The sequence below is a fragment of the Tiliqua scincoides genome, chromosome 3 (assembly GCF_035046505.1).
Source record: "Tiliqua scincoides isolate rTilSci1 chromosome 3, rTilSci1.hap2, whole genome shotgun sequence".
Lineage (NCBI taxonomy): Eukaryota > Metazoa > Chordata > Lepidosauria > Squamata > Scincidae > Tiliqua > Tiliqua scincoides.
This window is the reverse complement of record NC_089823.1, coordinates 97,049,895-97,075,914: the sequence shown is the minus strand read 5'-3', so window position 1 is coordinate 97,075,914 and position 26,020 is coordinate 97,049,895. Positions and strand designations below refer to the sequence as shown.

At 42.1% G+C, this 26,020-nt stretch overlaps 1 protein-coding gene across 6 annotated transcripts in view; it reads left to right on the top strand.

The window, feature by feature from the left end:
- Positions 1 to 26,020, top strand: part of ARHGEF7 (Rho guanine nucleotide exchange factor 7) — a 108,332-nt gene that overhangs the window by 51,692 nt on the left and 30,620 nt on the right. For 5 of the 6 annotated variants that reach the window (XM_066620199.1, XM_066620205.1, XM_066620202.1 and 2 more), the window contains 9 exons: positions 2,708 to 2,846; positions 10,106 to 10,165; positions 12,638 to 12,784; positions 14,355 to 14,441; positions 15,289 to 15,367; positions 16,840 to 16,979; positions 17,680 to 17,904; positions 19,453 to 19,546; positions 20,955 to 21,044. In XM_066620199.1, coding sequence (XP_066476296.1) covers positions 2,708 to 2,846; positions 10,106 to 10,165; positions 12,638 to 12,784; positions 14,355 to 14,441; positions 15,289 to 15,367; positions 16,840 to 16,979; positions 17,680 to 17,904; positions 19,453 to 19,546; positions 20,955 to 21,044 — 1,061 coding nt within the window. Of the gene's footprint in view, positions 1 to 2,707; positions 2,847 to 10,105; positions 10,166 to 12,637; positions 12,785 to 14,354; positions 14,442 to 15,288; positions 15,368 to 16,839; positions 16,980 to 17,679; positions 17,905 to 19,452; positions 19,547 to 20,954; positions 21,045 to 22,648; positions 22,703 to 26,020 lie in introns of those variants that run through there. The other variant, XM_066620204.1, reaches the window with a different exon arrangement.

The window sequence follows — 26,020 nt, the reverse complement described above, 5'->3', positions numbered from 1 at the left end:
CTTTTGTATATCTCATTTGTTTCTTTCCTGTGAATCGTTTTTGTTAAATACAGAGGTGATTCACTTTGCAGCATTTAGAGAAAACTGCATGTTAAAAAGAGCTATTGTATTGTTATAAAGAGGTATGATCCTGAACTAACCATATTAATTTTATAGATGTAATGATTTGCTAAGGAAATTAATTAATGCACAGTTTTCAGATAGTTCATCAGCTTCAAATACACTTTTTCATGGAATAAGTTATTCTGTGACCTAAACATTTTATAAAAATTGTTTTCTGATTATCTGTTGTGTTATGCATGTATATTTGAAAGTAAGCCCCATTGAGTTCAATGGGACTCACTCCCATGTGTGTTTGCAGCATAAGATTTTTTTAACTTTGTTTCTGTTTCAACTGGGAAATAATGTTCCTACAAACTGTTGCTTCAGTTTCCCTTAAATGGGGTCAAGTGAGAGAGCAGGAGTGCATACACCTATTCCTGTACTGTACTGTTTTGACTGCAAGAATGTAAGCGTAAATCCCATTTGCCTTTTCCATTGTACCTTTCTCTGCTATAGAAAGGGTGACCCCATTTTTGGAAGCAATTTTCTATAGAGCTGCCTTGAATGAAGTTATAAAGGAAGGTCAGGGAGTTCTTGCAAGAAATAATGAGATTGGTAGATGAGAACCTTAAGATATCAGGTCATGATTTGTCGGGGGGGGGGGGCGGAGGCAGTGAAGTACAGTAGTGGAATACAGTAACCTAGGAATACAGTAACCTAGGAATAGGTTGCCTTTTATACTACTCAGGATAAGTATTAGTAAGAGCAACATAGAGTATTAGTCCCAGTAATTACTCTTCTCTCCCTTTAGTATGGGGTTGTGGTTTCAGGAAGCATTCCATGCTGCTAAGAGAGTGGCAGGGCTATTCTTTATGCAGGGCTCCTGTCTGCTTGTTTTGAGGACAGGTGGAGGCTTGTGTTAGGACTGATCTGCTCTGCTGTTACTGTCTTTCAGAAGTATTTATAGTATGGCACTTCTTGTATTGCTCATTCTGACCAGTGCTCAGATATGATGAGAGCAGTAGAAGGAGCAGGATCTTGTGGTGGTCCTCAGCATACATGGGGGCTAAATACCCCATCAAACAGCCAGAGACTGCCCCCTCAGATGACCTCTGTTTAAGGGGTCTCCCATGGCGGGGAACCCAGTGCTTCATGTCAGGACATCCACTATGGCTCTTAGTGCACTGGTAATGACATGTGCCAAAAGTCAGATCTGGTGGTATAGCTACAATGTGGCAGCCTGAAGCTGTCTAGCTGCCTTACCTACTTGGGGAAAAGCCCTATGCACATTCTGTATTAGGGCTCTGAAAGGATCCAGAAAGAAGTTGCATCTTCAGGCACACTTTAAAGTTCTTAGTGCCTGTCCACATGTTCCTTACTCAGTCAACTTAATGTGTCCCTGTTAGTTCCAACCTTGTGACCTAGCCTTCTGTCCTTCCTGCATAAATAGTGGAAATGGACAGAGGACAATCTATGACTTTCACTGTTGGGTGATTTGCTTCTGGTCTCATGGTGATGATGGGCCACTTCCTGCAGAGACAGTACTACAATAGTAACTTTGATCACTTGATAAGTTCTGCTCACTGCCTGGTATCTCATTGATGAGAAAAAATTGCCCATAAAAGATAATCTTGAAAGGCTGTTTGCTGTTTGTAACCGAGCAGTCATTCGAATTCTAATTGTGTAAAATGGACCTGATTTACTTCTAGTTTGAAGCAGTCTGGGTTATCAGATGCTAAGTGCAATCACATGGAATGTAAACTCTTCCCCAGACTCTCTAAATAAATGGTAAAGCATGTCATCCATTAGTTTTAGAGGGAACAATCTGACCATAGGTTTTCCTGTCTCCTAACACCCAGTAAAAGACAGGGAATTTGGATTTTGTTTATTTAACCATTACTTAGAGTATGCCACTGTTAGGTGTAGCATTGTGCAGATGTTTAAGTAGGTGAGACTTCCTTTCTGACGAATATTGTATGATAATGCTGAAAAGCTAAGAGAAAGGACATCTGGCAAATGTTTGCTAGACATTCTCTGTGCTGTAGTAGGGTGGATAAAATTGCTGTGGGAGATTTGAGGCTGGACAAATGAAGCTTTTATAACAGTTCATGAAAGTGTGCTTTGTGTTACTTGTTGAAAGTGTTCAGAAATCTTTTGTTCACTTGGCTTAATGATCAGAGTATGTTCAATGCAGTGAGAAGAGCTTCTTTTGATATTTTGGTCGTCTAGTTTTTTAAAATTGTTTCCTAAAGCTGCAATCCTATGCAGGTTTTTTTGGGGTAGCAAACCCTATTAAGCAGTGTGGACTTAGTGTTGAGTAAATATGCGTAGGATCACTTTAAGTCTTGTTACAGATATTTTTTGTCACCTATTACGAATATTCATAATACCATTTTTGCTTAACTGTACTTGAGGTCCTTTTCTTTTGATACTAAATACCTAGTCTTGGCCCTAAAGTAAACTCTTTAAAATCAAAATTCAAAGAGATGAATATGGAAATCTGCTTTTCCATTAACAATCTTCATATAAAGATGCGTCTCTTCATATTCTTTTTACTAGTTGTCATGCTTTCAGGGAAAAAGTTAGGCTTTTGCTGAAGAATTAGAGTTCCTGTATCATTGCTTCTTAATTCAGCTGATTTTGTTCTTATTTTTTGTATGTACAGTGAAGAGCTAGGAGAATTCATGGAGGTGAAAGGAGCAAACAGTCCTGGAATTCTGGTGTTGACTACGGGCCTGAGCAAACCCTTTATGCGCCTGGATAAATATCCCACATTACTCAAAGAGCTTGAAAGACATATGGAGGTATATCTTAGCAGCATTTATGTTCCAGCTTAATGATGATTTGACAACAATTACCTTAAAGGTACATTTCAAGTATGATGGGTCCCAAACTTTGCTCTAATTCTTCTGTTGTAAGAAAAGTGATAGTTTGAAAAGCTTGTGCCGTTTAGACTTCTGGGACTGCATTTTCAAAGGCTATGCTGCACTGTAATTCAGCCTAAGGAAACATGAAATCTGCATATTCTTCCCCAGCATATCTCTGCTTCCCTCCCTTGTATCTCTTTTAGCTTGTGAGCTCTTTGTGACAGGGACCTGTCTTCTCATTCTGTGTAAAGTTCCATAATCTTGGATGGCATTATTTGAATAATAATATAAATGCATAAATAGCATGCCATGATCTACAACCTATGATTTCATCCCATAATATCACCTTTTGTAAGGAGTTAAGCTTGTTGGTGCCCCTTAGTCCAACCCCTGGAAGTCTCTTGGAATTTTTTCATAGGTGATGAATAACCAAATAGACCAAATATTGTTTGTTCCTTCAAAAATGTGCAGCCAGACTATAAATACAGAGCCTCTTTAGGTCTGTGCTAGAGCTTGGGCATGTACACAAAAACAACCTTCTTCCCTCCCAAACATGAAGGCTTCTTCTTTGGTTCAGAATATGAAACTGCATCTAGCTTCTAACAATTTGACTGCCTGGCAATATATGGTTGAGTTGAAATATTAAGCCATTTCTGCCCAGTGTTGCCTATACACAACAGGGATAAAAGGTGTACACCTGTGGGCTAGGCAGAAATGGGTTAAGTTTGATTTTTAAATCTAAATAAGTACTAGAGTTATCTATTCTTTTGTGCAGTCACTCATAGTGGAATTCTCTACATGTGCAGAGCCAACTTTGGAAACTTCCAGAGCTTTGGGTGTTCTGCCCCAAGTGGGAAAACCCCATGCAGCTGTGTGTTTCAAGCAAGTGTAAAAAATCCCATCTTCCAGTTCCTTTTCAACTGCTGTGATAAGGAGTAATTCCCTTTGTCACTTTTGTCAGAGTGAAAATAATGAATGTTTACCACATTTTTTGTCTTTTTTTTGGGGATAAATAACCTTGTTTCAGTAGTTAGTGTTACAAAATCATAAAAAAGCTGAGTTTCTCCACACAGTGATGACACATCTTAAAAGTGATCTTGCTTGCCATGCAAGACTAAGGCCGCAGTCCTAACCAACTTTCCAGCACTGGCATAGCTATGCCAGTGGGACATGTGCTGCATCCTGCAGTCGGGGGGGGGGGGCAGTCATGGAGGCCTCCTCAATGTAAGCAAATGTTTGTTCCTTTACTTCAGAGTTGCATTGCCCTTTTGTCAGTGCTGGAAAGTTGGTTAGGATTTCGGCATTGCATCTCTATCTTTGGTTAAGGCTCTCAACATTTTGCATAAATTAGAACTTTACGCAGCTTGTTTTCTTTCAAAACCTAGCTTCAGAGCAGGAAAGGATCTGTGTGCATGGTCTCATCCACAATAAATAAATAAATAGACAAACTCAAATAAAAACTAACTTGAGGTTAAAAAACAGTCCAGCCTAAGAGAACTGAACTAGGAGGGTAAGAACCTAGGAAGGGCCAGTTTCCACCCAGCCAGGGCAATTTTAGCATAGTCATTGACCTGTAGGAGGTGATAAGAGCCCCATTAGACTAATCCAAGTAACCTATTCAGGGGCCTGCAGAGTGGATTAAGCCCATCAACAGCCTTTTGTCTTCCCGAGCTTTTGTAATCTCACCTGGGAGGACCAACCCCCCTTTCAATCAGCAAGGAGGGAGGGAGGAGGAGCTAGCTAGGGGTATAAAGCTAGTGCCTGCTACCGCATGAGCCTCTCTGCAGACGCACACGTGGCCTCTGGGACACCCAGTGCCTCTGGGAACAAAGTACCAGGTAAGGCACCGCGAGTTTAGCATCTGGGCGAGTTCAGCAGCAGGGCGAGGAGGCCAGGGCCCCAGACACCGCCCTTCTCTTCCCTTGAGAAGAGGGCAGCAAATCAGTGTAGGGTTTTTCAAGTACCCCTAAATAAAAACAACAACAAAAGCTATGCAGTCGGACAGCCAGCAGCAGGGTAGGGGCTATCCAGTGTTCTGCATCGAGTGCCACATGTATGACTATATGCCTCTGGGGCATAAGTCATGGGTGTGTCATCGGTGCAAGGAGCTCCAGGGGCTCAGGAAATGCGTCTGCTCCCTTGAAGCCTTGGTGACCGACCTAGAGCCTTGGTGACCGACCTAGAGAAGCAGAGGCAGGCAGAGAAGGACCATGGGGAGACTTCCAGGGACGATCAGACTTCGTCCTAACCTCAGGCATGCAGCTCCTTAGCTGCCCGGGTGGGAAGTCTCAGGCTGGAGGATGTCATCCTGGAGAAGAGGGAAACAATCCCCTGGGGGGACCCCTTCTCCAGGGGACGGGCCCGTATCTGAACACACTCAGGATACTCCTCGGCGGGGGGGGGGTCAGGGGCTTCTTGTAGTGGGGGATTCAATTATTAGAAACATAGAGAAGGGGGTTTGTGATGGATGCGAGGACCGCATGGCGCCTTGCCTGCCTGGTGTGAAGGTTGCGGACATCACTTCTCATCTAGACAGGCTGGTAGACAGTGCTGGGGAGGAGGTAGCGGTTGTGGTTCATGTCGGCACCAACGACGTGGGCAAGTATAGCTGGGAGGTCCTGGAGGCCAAATTTAGGCTATTAGGTAGGAAGCTGAAAGTCAGGACCTCAAAGGTAGCGTTCTCTGAAGTGCTACCTGTTCCACGCGCAGGGCCAGCTAGGCAGGTGGAGATCAAGGGTCTCAATGTGTGGATGAGACGGTGGTGTAGGGAGGAGGGGTTTAGCTTTGTTGGGCACTGGGGAACGTTTTGGGACAAGTGGGGCCTGTACAAGAGGGTCGGGCTTCACTTGAACCAGAATGGAACCAGACTGCTGGCGCATAACATTAAAACGGTGGCAGAGCAGCTTTTAAACAGATCCCTGGGGGAAGGCCGACAGGAGCCGAGGGGCATCCGGTTCAGGACTCCTCATCCCCATGGGACGAGTATGTGGAGGTTAGAGAACAACAAGAGAAAGGCAGAGTAGGAGAAGAAATTGGGAATGGTAGTGTGATGGGATGTGATAGAAGGTTTGGCACAATGAGAGGATGTGGGGATAAAGGAGCGAATAAGCAGCCCATCCTGGGGCATTCCATGTACAAATGCTTTTATGCAAATGCCCGAAGTCTCCGAGCAAAAATGGGAGAACTGGAATGTCTGGTGACTAGGGAAAACGCTGACATAGTGGGCATAAAGGAAACCTGGTGGAATGTGGAAGATCAGTGGGATACTGCAATCCTGGGCTATAAACTCTACAGGAGGGACAGGAAGGGGCGTGTTGGAGGTGGGGTGGCCGTTTATATTAAGGAAGGGATAGAATCCAGCAAAGTAGAGTTTGAAGGCGGGTCCAACTCCACCGTAGAATCTCTGTTGGTTAAATTACCAGGCCTGAGGAGCGATGTAATACTGGGGGCATACTATCAACCTCCAGACCAGAAATCGGAAGGGGACCTTGAAATGAGGAAACAGATCAGGGAGGTGGTAAGGAGGGACAGGGTTGTAATCATGGGGGACTTCAATTGTCCTCATATTGATGGGGTCAATTTGTGTTCTGGTCACAAAAAGGAGACTGGATTCCTTGACATGCTAAATGACTGTGCCTTAGAGCAGCTAGTCATGGAGCCCACCAGAGGACAGGTGACTCTGGATTTAATATTGTGTGGTACTTGGGATCTGGTTAGAGATATCAAAGTTACGGAGCCGTTGGGGAACAGTGATCATGCTGCGATCTGTTTCGACATGCACATCGGGGGAAGAATAGCGGGCAAATCTCTCACAAAAACCCTTGAGTTCTGACGGGCGGACTTCCCTCAAATGAGGAGGCTGGTTAGAAGGAGGTTGAAAGGGAAGGTAAAAAGAGTCCAGTCTCTCCAGAGTGCATGGAGGCTGCTCAAATCAACAGTAATAGAGGCCCAGCGGAAGTGTATACCGCAAAGGAAGAAGGGCTCCACTAAGTCCAGGAGGGTGCCCGCATGGCTAACCAGCCAAGTTAGAGAGGCTGTGAAGGGCAAGGAAGCTTCCTTCCGTAAATGGAAGTCTTGCCCTAATGAGGAGAATAAAAAGGAACATAAACTTTGGCAAAAGAAATGTAAGAAGGTGATATGGGAGGCCAAGAGAGACTATGAGGAACTCATGGCCAGCAGCAGGGGAATAATAAAAGCTTCTTCAAATATGTTAGAAGCAGGAAACCCGCCAGAGAAGCGGGTGGCCCTCTGGATGGTGAGGGAGAGAAAGGGGAGATAAAAGGCGACTTAGAGATGGCAGAGAAATTAAATGAGTTCTTTGCATCTGTCTTCACGGCAGAAGACCTCGGGCAGATACCGCTGCCCGAACGGCCCCTCCTGACCAAGGAATTAAGTCAGATAGAGGTTAAAAGAGAAGATGTTTCAGACCTCATTGATAAATTAAAGATCAGTAAGTCACTGGGCCCTGATGGCATCCACCCAAGAGTTATTAAGGAATTGAAGAATGAAGTTGCTGATCTCGTGACTAAAATATGCAACTTGTTCCTCAAAATGGCCACGGTGCCAGAAGATTGGAGGATAGCAAAAGTCACACCAGTCTTTAAAAAGGGAAAGAGGGGGGACCCAGGAAACTATAGTCCGGTCAACCTAACATCTATACCGGGTAAGATGGTGGAATGCCTCATCAAAGATAGAATCTCAGAACACATAGACGAACAGGCCTTGCTGAGGGGGAATCAGCATGACTACTGTAGGGGTAAGTCTTGCCTCACGAACCTTATAGAATTCTTTGAAAAGGTCAACAGGCATGTGGATGCCGGAGAACCTGTAGACATTATATATCTGGACTTTCAGAAGGCGTTCGACACGGTCCCTCACCAGAGGCTACTGAAAAAACTCCACAGTCAGGGAATTAGAGGGCAGGTCCTCTCCTGGATTGAGACCTGGTTGAAGACCACGAAACAGAGAGTGAGTGTCAATGGGCAATTTTCACAATGGAGAGAGGTGAAAAGCGGTGTGCCCCAAGGATCTGTCCTGTGACCGGTGCTTTTCAACCTCTTAATAAATGACCTGGAGACGGGTGAGCAGTGCGGTGGCAACGTTTGCAGACGACACCAAACTTTTCTGAGTGGTGAAGACCAGAAGTGATTGTGAGGAGCTCCAGAAGGATCTCTTCAAACTGGCAGAATGGGCAGCAAAATGGCAGGTGTGTTTCAATGTAAGTAAGTGTAAGGTCATGCACATTGGGGCAAAAAATCAAAACTTTAGATATAGGCTGATGGGTTCTGAGCTGTCTGTGACAGATCAGGAGAGAGATCTTGGGGTGGTGGTGGACAGGTCGATGAAAGTGTCGACCCAATGTGCGGCGGCAGTGAAGAAGGCCAATTCTATGCTTGGGATCATTAGGAAAGGTATTGAGAACAAAACAGCTAATATTATAATGCTGTTGTACAAATGATGGTAAGGCCACACCTGGAGTATTGTGTCCAGTTCTGGTCGCCGCATCTCAAAAAGGACATAGTGGAAATGGAAAAGATGCAAAAGAGAGCGACTAAGATGATTACGGGGCTGGGGCACCTTCCTTATGAGGAAAGGCTATGGCGTTTGGGCCTCTCCAGCCTAGAAAAGAGACGCCTGACGGGGGACATGATTGAGACATACAAAATTATGCAGGGGATGGACAGAGTGGATAGAGAGATGCTCTTTTTACTCTCACATAACACCAGAACCAGGGGACATCCACTAAAATTGAGTGTTGGGAGAGTTAGAACAGACAAAAGAAAATATTTCTTTACTCAGCGTGTGGTTGGTCTGTGGAACTCCTTGCCACAGGATGTGGTGATGGCATCTGGCCTGGATGCCTTTAAAAGGGGATTGGACAAGTTTCTGGAGGAAAAATCCATTATGGGTTACAAGCCATGATGTGTATGTGCAATCTCCGGATTTTAGAAAAGGGGTATGTCAGAATGCCAGATGTAGGGGAGGGCACCAGGATGAGGTCTCTTGTTATCTGGTGTGCTCCCTGGGGCATTTGGTGGGCCGCTGTGAGATACGGGAAGCTGGACTAGATGGGCCTATAGCCTGATCCAGTGGGGCTGTTCTTATGTTCTTACTAAGCAAGCCATTTCACAGAACTGCATCATTCTGTGCAGTATGCTATCAGGGACCTGTCAGACCATGAATGTTTTCATCTGTGCCTAGCTTGCTCGATAACTAAGACCATCTACCAGAGAGCCACCAACTTCCTTGAAAGCATACTTCACCAGAGAGGTTTATTCTCTGCCAGAAGCCAGAGAAAAGTTCTACTCCTGGCACTCGGCAGAGCAAGAATGTGGTCTGTGTCTTGACTTTCATCAAACACAGTATCCTGGACTTGAGGTTAAGAGCTGATGCCTCCTTTGGACATGCTGTTCTGCAGAACCACTTCTCCTGATGTGCAACCACCTCCAGGTCAGGGGAAGCTATCTAGTCTTCACTATGTATGACTGCAACCATACCATTAAGGAAGAGGGCAGGTTGCTTACCTATAGTTCTTTTCATGGTTATTTGTTCAGACACAGACCAACTTGACCGCCCCCTCTGCAGGTCTAGTTCCAGCTGTCAGAGCTCTGTTTCAATGTGAGTTTGTTCATTGGGGCATCCTCAAAGGAACTGGGGGGTTAGGTGTTCTACCTGCCCTTGAGACACATGACTATGCACTGAGTGCGGGGCAGAATGCTTGACGAAGCTTTGGAAACTTCTAAAGTCAGTTCTGTGTGTGTAGAACTTCATTACATGGGTCTGCACAAATGACCACCTGAAAAACTACCATTGCAGGTGAACCGTTTCTCCTTTCAAGTGTCATTTGTCATATTTAAATAGCTTTACAGATAAAATTCTTGTTCAGATTTGTCTCTATATTAATGTTGCTAATTTTATAATTTTAATTTCTGTGCTAGGAAAACTTTCTTTAAGTTGTGATTATGTGGTAATATCTGAAGGAAAATCCCTACATTTCCACCTATCAAGAGAACTCTTCTCTGTTGTGGGGTCTTTTTAAAAAAAAATGTAAAATTGCTCCTTGCAAGCCTGACACAATTTGGAGGTTTGTAATGTAGCTGTCAGAAAAATAACTTACCTGTTGCATCCATTGTTAATGGCTGAGACATATTCCTGTAGGAATTAATGTAGTTCTTCTCTTTCACTGTTCTTTTTAGGATTATCATCCAGATCGACCTGATATTCAGAAATCCATGACAGCCTTCAAAAATCTTTCTGTACGTAATTTAGTGGATAAATGGTATTCTGAAAAGAATTTGCTAGTTGTAAGAGTAAGGGCACAATCCTAACCAACTTTCTCAGCACTGGCATAGCTGTGCCAGTGGGGCATGTGCTGCATCCTGCAGTTGGAGGGCACTCACAGAGGCCTCCTCAAAGTCAGTGAATGTTTGTTTTCTTACCTAGGAGCTGCATTGTCCTTATGTCGGTGCTGGAAAGTGGGTTAGGATTGCGGCCTATGTGTTGTAAGAAATAGCTGTCTTGGGTAAAGAGAACAGGTTTTGTTGAGGAGAGGAAAGGACTTAAGAGGATGCATGGTGTAACTTAAACATGAATGATTCCACTGTCAGTGTTGATCTGGGATGAAGGAGCAGGCAGGTTACAGAAAAAGAGAAGAAGTGGAACCCATGTGATACCACTTGGAGGAAACTATTGAAGCAAAAAACCCTGCAAGCAGGAGGTTGCCTACGTGAACTCAAGTACAACCAGTCTTAATAAGGGGAGCCAGCCCCATAAAGCCCCATGCACTGAGGGGGAGAAGATGTTGGCACATGGTTTCTTGACCAATTTAAGACTCGTAGGCTCAGGCTTTCCTTACCAAATCTTGAAGGCCCTGCTTATATGGGAACTGATCTGTGTCATGCAGTCAGCTTCCTATTTTTATTAGCATTGCCAGCCCTTACATATGCTGTGCTAGCCTACTTACACAACATCCTTCTGTTCATGGATTATTGCATGCTAATAATTTAAATGGGAAGCTGGTCCTGTAGAGCAGGGGTGCCCAAACCCTGGCCCTGGGGCCGCTTGCGGCCCTCAAGGCCTCTCAATGTGGCCCTCAGGGAGCCCCCAGTCTCCAACGAGCCTCTGGCCCTCCGGAGATTTGTTGGAGCCCACACTGGCCCGACATAGTGTGAGGGCGACTGTTCGACCTCTTGCATGAGCTGTGGGATGAGGGCTCCCTCCACTATTTGTTGTTTCACGCCTGTGATGCAGTAGCAGCAGCAAAGGAAAGGCCAGCCTTGCTTTATGCAAGGCCTTTTATAGGCCTTGAGCTATTGCAAGACCTTTACTCATCCATAGAAGTTCCATCTTTAATATATTCATTTATGTAAATTTATGTAAATTTATTCACATTTTAAATGTGAATTCTCCCCCCCACCCCCCACCACAGTGTCAGAGAGACGATGTAGCCCTCCTGCCAAAAACTTTGGACACCCCTGCTATAAAGAGTGAAAATAGCAGGCACCTTTCATATTTAAATAGGCGTTTACCTCCCATGTCGGGGGATGGGGAAGGTTTGACATATAGTCTGGTTTTGGCGATGGGCAAATTTGAGAAGAAACTCTACAGTTGGTGTGGACCTGTGTTTCCAAGCTCAACATTAATTTTGTGTATGTGGGGCAAAATATTTTACATCATTGTAGTGAGATGCAAGCATTTTCCTGTTTAAATTGAAGAATTAGAATGTTACTTTGGGCTGTTGCATACATGACTTTCTTTTTCCCAGATGGGGATTAATGTCATATGTGAAGTGATCCTTGGGTGAGAATATTCTGTATTCTTTACAGAACAGAGTCTGTATGTTCACTGAAAGGCAGATATAATACTGTGTTAAATATTTAAATTGTCTCGCTCCCTCCCCCAAAACGCCAAATGGATAATGTGGCAGTAAATCAGTGGAATAAGGCTTTAAAAAAAAAAAAAGTTAAATATCAGACTAGAACAGTCATTTATAATTGGTCTCAAATAAATTAATACTTCTTGTGCCTGTAGTAGCTATGTGTTGTTCATAAGACAATTGAGTGACTTACCGTCTGAGGTGGTTGTGATGCCTAAGGAAGGTGTTACAACCTGGAGACTTTTAAGAAAAACTGAAAGCAGTGGTGGTTTATCACCTGTACCCTTGTGGCTATCTGCATTGTTTTCATGTTCCTCTGTTGTCACTGATAAGGGAGCTGTACAATGATGACTGATAACTGGCTACCTGGAGAGTCCAGTTTGCAAATACTGTATAAAAAGACCCAGACATGGTTGTCTCCAAACTATAAATGGAAGATGCAAGGCAGGACTTTTTGCCCCCTTTTTCCCACCCCAGCACTCCCAGACAGCTGCTCTTGAGGTTTGTGTGGGTGCTTTCATGGTATGTGATGTAGATGGTTGCAGGGTGAAAATCTGCCAAAATCAGGTAGAAATCCTCTGTGAATGGAGTTCTGCTCTCTGCTAAATTTACCTGATTTCACACAAATCCTGCCTCCTTTATACCATCCTATTCCCAAATGTCCCTAGGTAGTCAGGAGTGGCTTTCCAGGGACCTAGGGGTTGCAGTGGGTATGGGGGGGGGGGGGAGGAAAGTCCTTTTCTGTAACTCTCATTCATTCACAGTTTGCAACTCTTTGTACTGAAAATCTAGGTTTCTGGGTAGTTTAGTTGTGCTCATGCACTGCTTAATGGCTTTTTTCTTGGTCTAATAGGCACAATGTCAAGAAGTACGGAAAAGAAAGGAACTTGAACTCCAAATACTAACAGAAGCCATCCGTTCCTGGGAAGGAGAGGACATTAAAACCCTGGGAAACATTATTTACATGTCACAAGTCATGATTCAGTGTGCTGGTAGTGAGGTAATGCACTTTTGCTTTTCCAAGATCTTACACTGCTACAAAGAATTCTGAAGAATGATTGTTAGGGGCTATTGGACTGCATTATTGTATTTGCCCAGTTGCTAAACATTGACACTTGTAAGCCAATTTTTCTCTTTTGTTCTTATTTATGAAAGAAAAGCGAAGAGTGAAACCTGGCTGAGGCAGTCATAAAGAAATATTCTGAAATGTTTAATCCTCACCTTCCCCCCCCCCCCAAATATCTTTCTGTAATTGAATCATACCCGGTTCAGTTTATTGCAGCATTTACTCAGACAGCACAGCTGGCAAACTCCTGCCTTTCAAACCACACTCTGTTTCTTAAAGCAGGGGTTTTCAAATCTTTTGTCATGCATATAAAACATTTTTTGGATAATAATCCTTATGGTGATTGCAGCAGCCTTGTTTAAAAGAAAATCTTAAACCTGTTGGCCTCTTTTTGTTTCTAAAAATATCAAATGTTTAGTTAAATCTTTGTAAAAGTAAAGATGCAAAACAATACAGATGTGCCCCATTTAGTGCTGGGATTTAGTTTCAGAACCCCTGTGCAGATAGCTGAAATTGAAGAAATGAGCAAACACCTGTCCCAGCGACCTGGAGCCTCCAGAGATGAGGGAAACCCAGCTCCCCTCCAGAGGGGCCTCTGACCTCAGCAGAGGCCGCAGACATCCAGGGCTTCCGCCAGGACTCCCAGTGCCTTATATGGCATTATAGGCCTTATATGGCAGGAGGTCTGGTCTAGAGGGTAGAGTCTCTGTTAGCTGGAAGATAACATCTGAAGGTCGCCAGTTCGAGGCCACTGGCAGCTCCGTGAATGGTGAGAACGTGAAGCAACTGACAAGCTGAGCTGAGTTATTCCACCTGCTCTTTGGTATGAGCAAAGAAGCATCTTGGTTGCCCTTCAAGTGAGAGATGAAGGAGCTGCTTGTCAGCCAGCATGGGAGGCAAGAAGTGAAAGATCCATTTGAAATGTTGTGCGGTTCTTGAAAGATAGAACATTTGTTATTGTAAAAATCCCCTCTGGGGTTTAGAGAGAGCCTGCCTATGTGAACCGCCTTGAATAAAGTCAGAGGAGTAATCTGATGACCAGAAAGGCGGATTATTATTATTATTAAAAAATGACTTCTGGTTTCTCCGTGAAATCAGAAGTTGCATTATTTCTACTGCCAAACTGTCAGAGCCTGGCAGAGGCCGTGGATGCCTGTGACCTTGCTGAGCTCAAGGACCCTCTGGAGGCGAGGGGAGCAGAGTTCCTGTTCCTCTGGAAAGGGTGCGCACGGGGGGCCTTGTGGACCCAATCCACGGATTAAATCCACAGATACGGGGTCTCCCTGTACTGTGTTGTGATTATGCTATTTATTTAAAGTATTTATATGCTTCCTTTTTTCCAGTCATGGAGATTCAACGAGGCTTATAAAATCAATAAAATAGCCTAGCAGTTAAACAATAAAATAAAAAACAATCAAAACAGCAAATACCTTGTGTTTTAACAACTGATTTTGTCATCTCACTCGCCGCCACACGTGTTCATTGTTTTCTCTCTTTTCATAAGGAAAAGAACGAAAGATACCTCCTTCTCTTTCCTAACATTTTGCTAATGTTATCTGCCAGCCCTAGAATGAGTGGATTTATCTATCAGGTAAAAGTAGTTTTAATACAGTTTTGGTCTCCGTAATGTTTAATTTTTCTTCAGCTCTTTCATCTTGTTGGCTATGATTCTGCAAATACTTGCATTGCTTTGTTATGGTACTTGCAAACATAGGTTGAAGCAGTATGAATCCAATACAAGAAATACTGAACACCAGGGGCCATTCTTCAAGGTCAACTAAAGTGTGCCCCAATGTTTGGTTTAAATAAAAACATTGTTTTATGTGTATTTTGTTTTATCCATTGGTAGGGGTGTGTTTTTCAATTATAACAAAATAGAACACATAGCACTGCTTTCTACATGTCTCATTTTGGTTTTAAAAAAAAAACCTGTAAAGTCTGCCAAAAATAAAAAAAAAGCTCTTTAACACCTTTACACCTGCTGACACTATACTGCCTACCTAGTATACTTCGAAAGCTATTAAAATTTATAAAAATGCACCCTTGAACTAACAACATATTACATTGCTTTCTGCATGTCTAACTTTGGAAAACACCAAAGTCCAGAAAAAAATAAAATCATTTTCACCCACCTTTATCCACTGGATATCATTTGTATTATGGATTTTATTTGGCTAATGCAGCCATTTTCAGCCACTGTGCCGTGGCACACTGGTGTGCCGCGAGTGGTCCACAGGTGTGCCACTGGAATTTGGGGGAAGGTCATTTATTAGTAGGGCCAATGGGGATGTGAGCCCCCTGCTGGCAGCATGGTGTGCCTTGTCAATTGTCAAAAACCTGATGGTGTGCCTTGACAATTTTAGTGGCCTTGTCAGTGTGCCATGAGATGAAAAAGATTGAAAATCACTGGGCTAATGATTTGATGCATCTGCTTTTAGGGAAAGCTACCACTGACAGGAATGACCATCACAAAACTAGAAGATAGTGAAAATCACAGAAATGCATTCGAAATATCAGGTAATGTCTACTTGTATTTCTGTGTCATTGCTTGCAACAAACAATGTGAGAAACAGCACTTGTTTTCAATTCCCATGCTCCCTCCTGGACCTGATCTGCCTGACCACCCCCTCAACCAGTGCAAACCCATCTGCTCTGGGGACTGATCTGCCCAGCCTGCTCAAAAGGAAGCGTGAACATGCTTTGCACACATTTGTAACTATCCTGGGACAGTGCAGGGAACTCAGGATTGCTCTCTATGCTACTGTATTTCATTTATTCTAAGATGCACATTTTTTCACATTTTAATATTCCCGAAATATCCCCTTACACCAGGGGTATCCAGACTTTTTGGCAGGAGGGCCATATCATCTCTCTGACGCTGTGCCGGGGGTCAGGAAAAACAGAATTAATTTACATTTTAAATTTGAATAAATTTACATAAATGAATATATTAGAGATGGAACTTATATGAATGAAGGTCTCGCAAGTCCAGCCTTTCCTTCGCTGCCACTGCTGCATCACAGACGTGATACAGCAAGCAGTGGAGGGAGCCCGTGTCCCACAGCTCACATGTGAGGTCGAACAATCGCCCTCACACTGAGAGCAGTTGCATTAGGCCAGTGTGGGCTCCAGCAAGTCTCTGGAGTGCCAGAGGCTCATTGGAGACTGAGGGCTCCCCGTGGGCCAGATTGGGAGTCCCCAAGGGCCACAAGTGGCCCCCCAGCTGGGGTTTGGACACCCTTGCCTTAAGCCGAAGTGACCTCCAGCAGCCTCCCAGCTTGTATTGTATACAACACAGACCATGCAGCCTGACTGTACCGGTGCAGGTTAGGATTGCACCCTAAGCTAAGTAACAACACATAATAACGCTGTATAATAGTACTGGCAGAGGTAGTGCTCTGAGATCTGGTAGGGACTCATAGTAAGATGGCTATTACAAGAAGAAGGCCATTAGGGAGAAAAGCGCAAAGGGTGGATTGTTTTTGTCCTGAATTTTAACTTGCAGACCGAACTAATCTCTGTTGTATGTTTTTTTTGTTGTTATTGGTTTTTAATTGTATTTGTGTTTTAATCTTTCTTGGAAGTTTTCCTGTGTTTTCTTTGGGTGGGATATTCATTTTTTTAAAATTTCCCACAGATTCTATCGAAAAGTGCCCAGAGACAAATATTACCCATCTCTCAAAGATATTAGTGGACTTAAAATGGCAATGAAATTCCCAAAAAAATGATAAGACAAAGGAACAACTTTTAACTAGAAACTGATTTTTTTCGCCAGATAGGGATGTGGAAGAGAGTCCTGATACAGAAGGAATATTTGTTTACTTAAAACTATAATGTTCTGTTTATCTGCTCTTTGGTTTCTTATTTATGCATCATATATAGTACGTGTTGTACCTGTGTGTCTGTTGTGTGCATTCTGAGCACTGTAGCTCAAAAGTGGAACCAAATGTTTTCTCCTATTCCCTTCTTTATTTTCTGTTTTGCATTAGGAAATATGATTGAACGAATATTAGTATCCTGTAACAACCAACAAGATCTGCATGAATGGGTAGACCATCTGCAGAAGCAAACCAAAGTAACAGCAGTAGGGACTCCCATTATTAAACCTCATTCTGTCCCATCTCACACGGTAAGAAACCTCTTACCTTTGGTACCATCCAGTTTAATGTAAGCAAGGACGATATTTGTTTGTGTCATTGAAATGAAATGTTACAAGTAAGTGTGATACATTCTGATGATGTTACGGTCGCTGTAGAATTGCTGAATTTTAGAACAATGCTGTAATCTGTTAAAACAAATAACTGTCATGTAGCTGCCAATTTTGAAAGGGTTGTTTAGAGTTCTGCTGAATATAGGCTGTTCTATACCACTCTGGTAATGTCTAAACAACAACTGCATGGACCTGAGAAAAACACATGGCACTTCCAGTGCTTAACATTGTCTCACCATGGAACTGGTGGCACTACCATGGGACTGAGTCAGTGTCATTTGCCTGACACAAATTGTTCCTACTGACAGATGCTACTAGAATAGCATGAGGCCACATGGAAGCCACTCCCACAACACTCTGATGCTATCTCATGCAGAAATGTTGGTTGATGGGGATAAACTTGAAAAGTTTATAGTGTGACCAGGCATTTGATTTATTGATGTTACTAAGGTAAGACAAAACCAGTTTAATATCTGGTTGAAATATGTATGCATTCCAATAAATTTGTCTTACGTGTTGTTACATAGCTGTGTAACAAATTAATGATAGCTAGCTAGTATAAGCCTGTATGTGGCAATTTGCTTTTAATGATTCTTCTGTAATATTTGTTCTCTTGCAGCTTCCTTCTCATCCTGTTACACCATCTAGCAAGCACTCAGACAGCAAGCAAATGCCATTGACTCCAGTATATCACACTCTTCCACATCCTTCACATCATGGGACACCTCATACAACTATAAACTGGGGACCCTTGGAGCCTCCTAAAACTCCCAAGCCTTGGAGTTTAAGCTGTTTACGACCGGCACCTCCATTACGGCCTTCAGCAGCACTCTGTTACAAAGAGGTAAGAAAGAGTTACTCCATTAGAAGTCTGAGTTCTTTTCATGTCATAACTCAACAAATAACTATGGGCCCCATCCTATCCAACTTTCCAACACCGATGCAGCTGCAATGGAGCCCCAAAGTATGTTCTCATACCTTGAGGAGGCCTTTGTGACTGCCCCCCCCCCCAGGATGCAGTGTACATCTCATTGGCACAGTTGCACCAGCACTGGAAAATTGGATAGGATTGGACCCTATGTTGTTTTTAGAATTTACTTTAGTAATATTTATAGACTGCTTTTCAACTTAAAAAAAAAAAAAGTTCCCAAAACAGTTTCAATGTCAGAAGGAATGAGAAGACTCTTAGGCAGTTGCCTTATACTGAGTCGTATCATTCATGTCTCTAGCTCAGTATTGTATATGCTGACTGGTAGCAGCTCTCCAGAGTTTCAGACAAAAAATTTTCTTTGTCGTATTCTGGGAATTGATCCTGAGACCTTCTGCACGCAAAACATTTGGTCTGCTACTGAGCTGTGACTTTTCCCCAGTCTTCTCTGTCCCATATAGGCTCACAAGCTTAAAAGAAAAACAAGGGGAGACAACAGAGAAAGGAGAAGGAAGTGAACTCAGGGAAAACTAGAGAAGAATATATAGTTATTTCCTGAGCATGTACTTAGAGCAGTTGGTTGCCAGGTTGATACCAGGGGCTTCACTATCTTTTGTACTACAACTGGGTTGGAATGTGCAGTATGTTAACTTGGCATCAACTAGCACTGATGCTGAGTGCTTTTAACTAATCGATAGCTCTAGTAGGTAGGTAGAGCTGCAGTTTTTAATTGAGTTTGTACTTGCTAATATTTCTGATGTCTTGCTTTTCAACCATTTTTCTTACTGGAATAGAGAATATGCTACTAATAGTGGAGATTAGCATTCTTCAAATGATGTTGGCTATTTGGCTATAACAGCCCCTTTTTCTTGTATGTTATATTCAAGAAACTTCTCAGCCAACAAAATTTGTTTTGCTTCTCCCTAGGCCATAGGCATTATGGTTCCCAGTCAAAACTCTGTCCCCAAATTCCAACACAGCCTGACTCACACAGGCCCTTGCTTTTCTATAGTTTATGTTCTATAGTTTAGTTCTATAGTTTATAGTTTATAGTAGATTATGACCAGCAAATTATTAAACCAATTGCAACAGGAAAGAGATTATATTAATACAGGCATCTAGAATGGACACACATTTTCACATCTTTACACTAATTGGCATATGTATATATTTTCACAGTGTATTTACTCATGTTAGTCAGTGGCCTTGTTTTCCTATACAACAGCAAATCATTGTTTTACCATTTGAGCCAAAGCCTTGGGTTTGCATGTTTCCGTTTCCCTCTACCCCACAAGTTGTACCATGTGAGCTGGGCAAACAATAGTGACCCTCGATTGAATGTAATGATAATCTCTGAAATGAGCAAACCAGGACCAGAGTTAGTTTGAAGAACACCAAAAAAAGAATGATTAGCTATTGCTAGCAGGTTTTGATGTTTCTGTCATTTGCTTTTTGCCCAAGCAGGATCTCAGCAAAAGTCCTAAAACCATGAAAAAACTGCTGCCCAAGCGAAAACCTGAACGGAAACCGTCAGAAGAAGAATTTGCACTGAGAAAAAGTAAGTAGGTTTTACTTAGGAAGTGAGTGAAAGGCTTTCATTCCCTCTATCTGATGTTGCTGTTCTTAGCTATTTAAAACAAGCATCTCGTGTTTGGGTTCTTGCAGTTTCAATGGAACTCATACTCCATATGTATGCATAGTAAATGTAGTTTCAACTTCAACAGAGCATGTTAGCAGGTAAGTTTGAAGATGACTGCAGACCATGATTTTATCAGTCATTATTCTTCAAGGTTTGGTTCCTAACTGGAAATCTAATATTATTCCTATACAAAGCATAATTGCAAAGCTTTTTTTCCTCAAGGGGGAATAGTAACAATATTGCCATGCATATTTAAAACCTGAGCTATTTGTTCACTGCAGCCCCCAAATCAGGAGCTGTAGTGAAGTTTTGAGAGGGTTCAGGTACCTTCCCCTTCCCAGTAATACTATAGCACTTGGCTGTTTCATAGTCCCTGACCCGAGTGTTACAATGCTGATGTGCTTGTACCTCCTCTCTTCTCACACTGTGTGATAGAATTCTGGAAGATTTCTATTGCTCTTCTATTTTGGCCACCCCTTTTTAAAAACCAATATCTTTCTGGGTAACTATGAGTTCTCTGGTATACTGAATTCCCCCACATCCATTAATGTTACAGGGAATGATGAGCTATTTTCTTATAAGTTCTAGGAGTTGAAACACCTTACTGAATAAACAAACACATTTGTAGTTGCATGAGCTGCTTTAATTATGTTTCATGAATACAAGTATAGAGTTATAACCCCAGTCAGCAAGTGTTGTTCCAGAGATATTGGGCAAGCTTCTTATGTTACCTTGGCTGGAGATTGTCATGGCAGAGACTTGGATACATTATGAGGGTGCAGTGCTTGTGGAGTGATGTGAACTCAGAAGAGCCATCATTGTGCAAATTTGATCTACAATACAGAACTGAATGGAGAGGTTTCTAAGGGATATGCCAAACACTATAGGGGCATTGCCCCACTAATTGCCAAGGCATAGAAGGACAGCCTTGACGAACACAGGATACTATGACCATTCTGACCCAAGGTGCTTATTTATTTGCTGCATTTATATTCTACTATGGCAAAAACACTCAGGCGGTTTACTGTATCACAACAAACATGTTACAGAAGATTTAAAAAGCAGTGGGGTGTCAGGCCCTTGATAATTTCTTAAGAGTTGGTAACAGAGCTCCATGGCCTGGTCTTTTCCTTTCTTGCCTTCCCCCCACCACGCTTATTTGCTGTCACAGGTATGTGAATTGATTTTTTGTGCTGGGCATTATCAGTGCTTTGGGCATAACCCTATAGCTAAATTGCTTTATCTACTTTTGGCCCAAGACAGTGTTTGAACTATAAATAAATATTGAATAGATACAGATGTAATCCAATGTTTTTGATTTCCATAGGTACAGCTGCATTAGAAGAAGATGCTCAGATTCTAAAAGTCATTGAAGCCTACTGCACAAGTGCCAAAACACGCCAAACATTAAATTCAAGTAAGTTTTTAAAAGATGTAAATGTTTTATTGTTGTCCTACTAATTCAGCAAGTTATAACAGTAGTGGTCCTAGCTCGTTGCCAAGAGTATTTTGTATTATGGAGTATAATTGATGGAAGAACCAAACAGGTAAATGTTTGCAATAAATATTTTAAATATAACTTTTTTTATTACAAGAAAGAGGTTTGATGGCTGATTTTCTGTAGTCCTTTGTATCCCCACATTTCTGTGATTCCATGAGTCAGTATTTGGATAAGCACTGTGATCAGTCAGATCTGTGAATGAAGCAGGGACTATCATGATTTCTTAGCATAATCAGAGAAGTCCACTAAGATATTTAGGAGGTTTGATCACAACATTCACTTAGGTATCCACTTTAACATCCACTTAGGATGTTGTAACCAAATTGAAAATCCATATGTCACATACTTTAGACCAGTGGTTTTCAAACTCTCATGGAGAGTTTGAGCCACTGTAAGTGCTTGCAGGGGCAGGGGGGAGGCAGTGGGGGTGGGGGGGAGGCTGCGGCATGATCCCCAGGATCGTGCCACTCAGGGGGCTGCAGGGGCTTGGGTGCACTTACCCAAGCCTCTTGCAGCATCCCAGGGGTGTGGAAAGCCCAGTGCAATCTTCAGCAGGGTTCCCTACAGCAGTGAAAGTGAAAGCGGAGCGATCGCGCTCCACTTCTGCTTTAGCGGAGGCGAGGCACAATCGCTCTGCTTTTACTTCCACTGCTGCGGGGAGCCCTGCTGAAGATCGCACTGGTCTCCCCGCACCGCCGGAGGCTGCAGGAGGCTTGGTTAATTCCCCCAAGCCCCTGCAGCCCCCTGAGCGGAGCGATCCTGGGGATCGCGCTGCTGCCTCCTCCCTACCTCCAGGCTGCCCCCATCCCTTAAGGGGGCAGAGGCCAGGGCCCACAGGCTGGGGCTTGCAATGCCCCAGTTTGAAAAGCCCTGCTTTAGAACCATCCAGTTGATATCAGTGATAGGCTATAAGAACATTCAAGGATAAGTGGGTTGTGGATTGAAATTTTTGGCTTGCATCATGTTCTAGTGTGAATGGAAGGCACTTCTATTCACACAAGGATTTTTCTCCAACCTCCTTTCAACTCTATAGACCTGTGTCCCATACAGTCCTGTTCTGGGAGTGTCCCTCCAACTTCCACAGGATTTTCAGCAGGTGTAAAAGACTGCTGTGCTGAGGAGTCCATGAGAGAGTTTGCTTCTAAGATCTTCCTTCATGTACTCCTTGTGATACAATCCTGTCACTTTAATCCTGTGACAGTTGTTCCCAAACTTTTAAATATCTGAGTTGCAGGTTTTTTTCTGGACTAAGTTGGGAAGCACGCTTTATTTGGCATTACAAAAAGCTAAATACTCATTTCCTTTATTGGTGCCCAGAACACTAGACCTGCATCCTCATTGTAACTGTGAGTCCAGTTAATACAGCTTCCCTCCATCCTGTCCTTGCCTTAGTTCAAAGCACAGAGATGGGAGTGTGCTTGCTGGTCGAAGTCAATGCTTCTGGGATTTTCTCACACCTGTCTGCCTTAACATGGATTTGTGTCAGGCAGTTTCCATGTATCTTTTGCTCCCTCCCTCAGGATGACATCACAGCCAATATAATGGCAGAGAAAGAAAGAATGTTGCATGGGGGCTTTCTTCTGTTCAAGGCGCAAATGTGCATTCAAGACATCCTTCAGTTCATCTTGCACAATCATGGCTCTGAGACAGAAATGCTTAATCTAAGCACTTCCAGTGCAAGAATAATGCCCATGCATTCCTGCAAGTTGTCATGGTTTCTGATGTTATGTATGTGCAGTCATTGTTTAACCTAAATATTCCCTTTATGGTGCCATAAGAATTAGGATAGCGTGAAGTGTGCTTACAGCTTTTATTCAGTAAAGTGGTATTAATTACCCTAAACATACAAATTTTTCTATAAAAGAGAATGGGGAAGTGTTGTTATGATGTGAAGTATAGTTAGAAGTTACACATTAATTTTCAAAGGCGTTTAAGAGACATTTACTTCTGCTGAAAAAGGTAATGAGAAATGAACAAGTAATAGCAGTTAAAATATGTCTTTTATTACCGACATTAGTAATTCCCCCTTTTTTCCAGAACATGATATATGGTCTTTTTTATTTTTTATAAATACCTGTATGTTGAGCAAAGCTGCTGTTTTCAATTACTCAGATATTTATCCAAGTTACACTGTGTCTGGGGGACCCAGGTTATTTAATCTTAAACAAGGCTACAGTGGTGGAGACCCTCTATTGTAAGTAAAGCATTGCACCTAATAGAGAGGCTGCCAGCATGTATTACATATACATAAGGGAATACAATACACTATTTAGTTTGTTCCAGTTTGCACAGTTTTGCCATTAATCATAAAGTTGGTTTCCAGTTCATATTTTAATTTTGTTAAATTGTCAAATAGTTTATTATTGACAGAAATCAATGTAGATGTTGATGGGCATTCATTCATTTTAACTTTTTAATATGTAGATTTTTGTCGGATCTTGATCAAGTATATATTATTAAGAGTGCATCACTATATGCCAGTCATATCTTATTGGTAATTAATCATTCTATTTTTTACCTTGGATATCAATTAGAGTTCATGCATGTACATTATGAGCCAAAATTTGACAGTTTCTAGTAGTATTGTAGGATTATTTTTTAGTCTTAGATTTTTCTGGCTAGAACCTTTTATGAAAGGTTTGTAATGTTTGTGAACCATAGTAACAAATTATTTATGTTTGCGTAAAATTGCCTCTTGCTATATTATGTTCCTATGTCTTACTATATAGGCCATTTTATGATTCCTTGCTAACTCAAATTTTGTCCTGTAATTTTACTCTTAAAGGGCCTTCAAGTTTTTTGAAGTAACAGCTATTGGGATTCCCTGGGTGATTGTAGTGGGGTGGGACCAGGTAAAATAAACTTGTTGATGCTTTAAATGGCACAACTGTGCTCAGTTTGTGTATGTCATTTTCTTAAAAATAAGGTGTCAAGAATTGTTTTGTGAAACATACCTTTTTTTTTAAGCTTATGCAAGTGTGTGCTTATAGAGACACACGACCGGTGCAATATTGTATTTTGCTTTTTTGCCTTTTTTCCCTTTCTATGTATATTTTGCAAATATACATAGTGCAATAAATTTCATTGCATACATCAAAAATTACTGCTTTTATTTGCATTTATCCACAGTATAAACAAAGGTAATAGCAATTGAATGCACGGCTTCTTTTTTCAAGGCTGCTGATATTGTTAACTGTTAAAAAAAAGATATATAATTTTGTCTACCCACATTTAATTTAACAGAAATTGACAAAAGCAACTGAATTTAACCTTGGGCATAAGTCCTAGCGTAGATGTAATGTTTCTGGGTCTCTTAATCAAAGTTAAGAGGTTTAGAAGCATCATGTCTGTACCAAGGTCATGAGTCCATATAATTCAACACCCTTTGCACAATGCTGTTTCTTTGTCTGCAATCTGCGTTCTGTCCTTACCTCTATGTTCGTATTCTGCCTGTCCTTCACAGTGCAGATCTGGCAATTCTGCTAGTAGTATCTTCCATTCCTCTTTTGGAGGTGCTACTTCTGGAAATGCAAATTCATTATAGCTAGGTCAACCAGTGGACTGGAAGGCAATGGCATCAGATGTAGGACAGAAGCTTTTTATTTTTCAAATGAAAATCATGGGATTCTTTTAAGTTGTTGGAAGATGGGCATGAAAAGGAAAATGGCTAGTAGTTGGGATTTTTCCCTCTGTTCCTTCTTTCTTGTTAAGTCATGTCTTTAACTCTGTGTGCTATCTGCTGCTCTCAGGGTGATAAAGGCATTTCTCAGTGGACCTTTCCACATGATCAACTTGTGCAGCAAATTCACATTTGTTTCTCCTTTGAACACTGTCCACAAATCTTTGTTATTGGGTTTAGCTGTTATTGAGAGGACATTGCAAATCTATTGTGCATTAGAAAAAGCGCATGTTGCTCTTAGAATTTGCCAAATAGAATGTGGCTGCAGAATGATCACAGGAGGCTATTACCTTTTGATGCCAGTAGTGACACCACTTCTCCTGTTCTTTATGCTTGCTGCATTCTGTGAGGCCATATAATTTTTTCAAAAAAATCAGAGTATGTGTGTAAATATGTGCCTGTATATTTCCTCTCCTGTGGAACTCTGTAATAGGATTGCTTATCTACCCATATTTATTTTTAAATTGGTGAACTTCAGCAAGGCTTTCCCCTTCTAGCAACAGAGACAGTTCTTCTTTTCTAGATATTGGATGGCACAACTAGTTAGATTTGTGGAAAGGGAGGCAGAAATAGCTTAGCTAATACCTCTGCCTCCCTTTGCTAATACCTATCCGCTCCCCATCTTGTTCAGTGAACTTCAATGAACAAGGTACTTCCAGGAATATTGCACAAAGCCTGAAATGCCACAAGAGTACTCGTTTTACTGATCATGTGAAAAAGTCCTGAAGTAATATTGAAAGAACTAGGAAAAACAGTGGGTTCAATCCCATTATGTTAAATTCAATGTCAGTTTTGATATTAATATGAAATGGTCTGTACTCTTTAGCCCCAATACAAGGATCCTTGTGTGCTCTAAAGTGCACACGGTGCTTCTGCGTGCACAACTTTGTTCTCTCAACTGAAGTGAAGGAGGAATCCTGTGCTGGGCTCAGTAGTTGAGACCAGTTCACATGTGCAGTCTGTGGCATGATGGGGGAAGGTGCATGAAGGCAGTTACAAGCTTTACACTCTTTGCATAACTCCCTATATGACTGACAGTTTGAAACTATTGCAAACCTTCTTTTTCAGGGGATTTGTATGGGTATGATTAAAATTGCTGAGGAAAAGTGTGTAAGAAGCTACTTACACAAACAGCTAAATTTGTCTATAAGTTATAGCTTTCAAGGGATACCAGGTCACAGACTGTACACTTGAATTGGGTTTTAGCATGAGT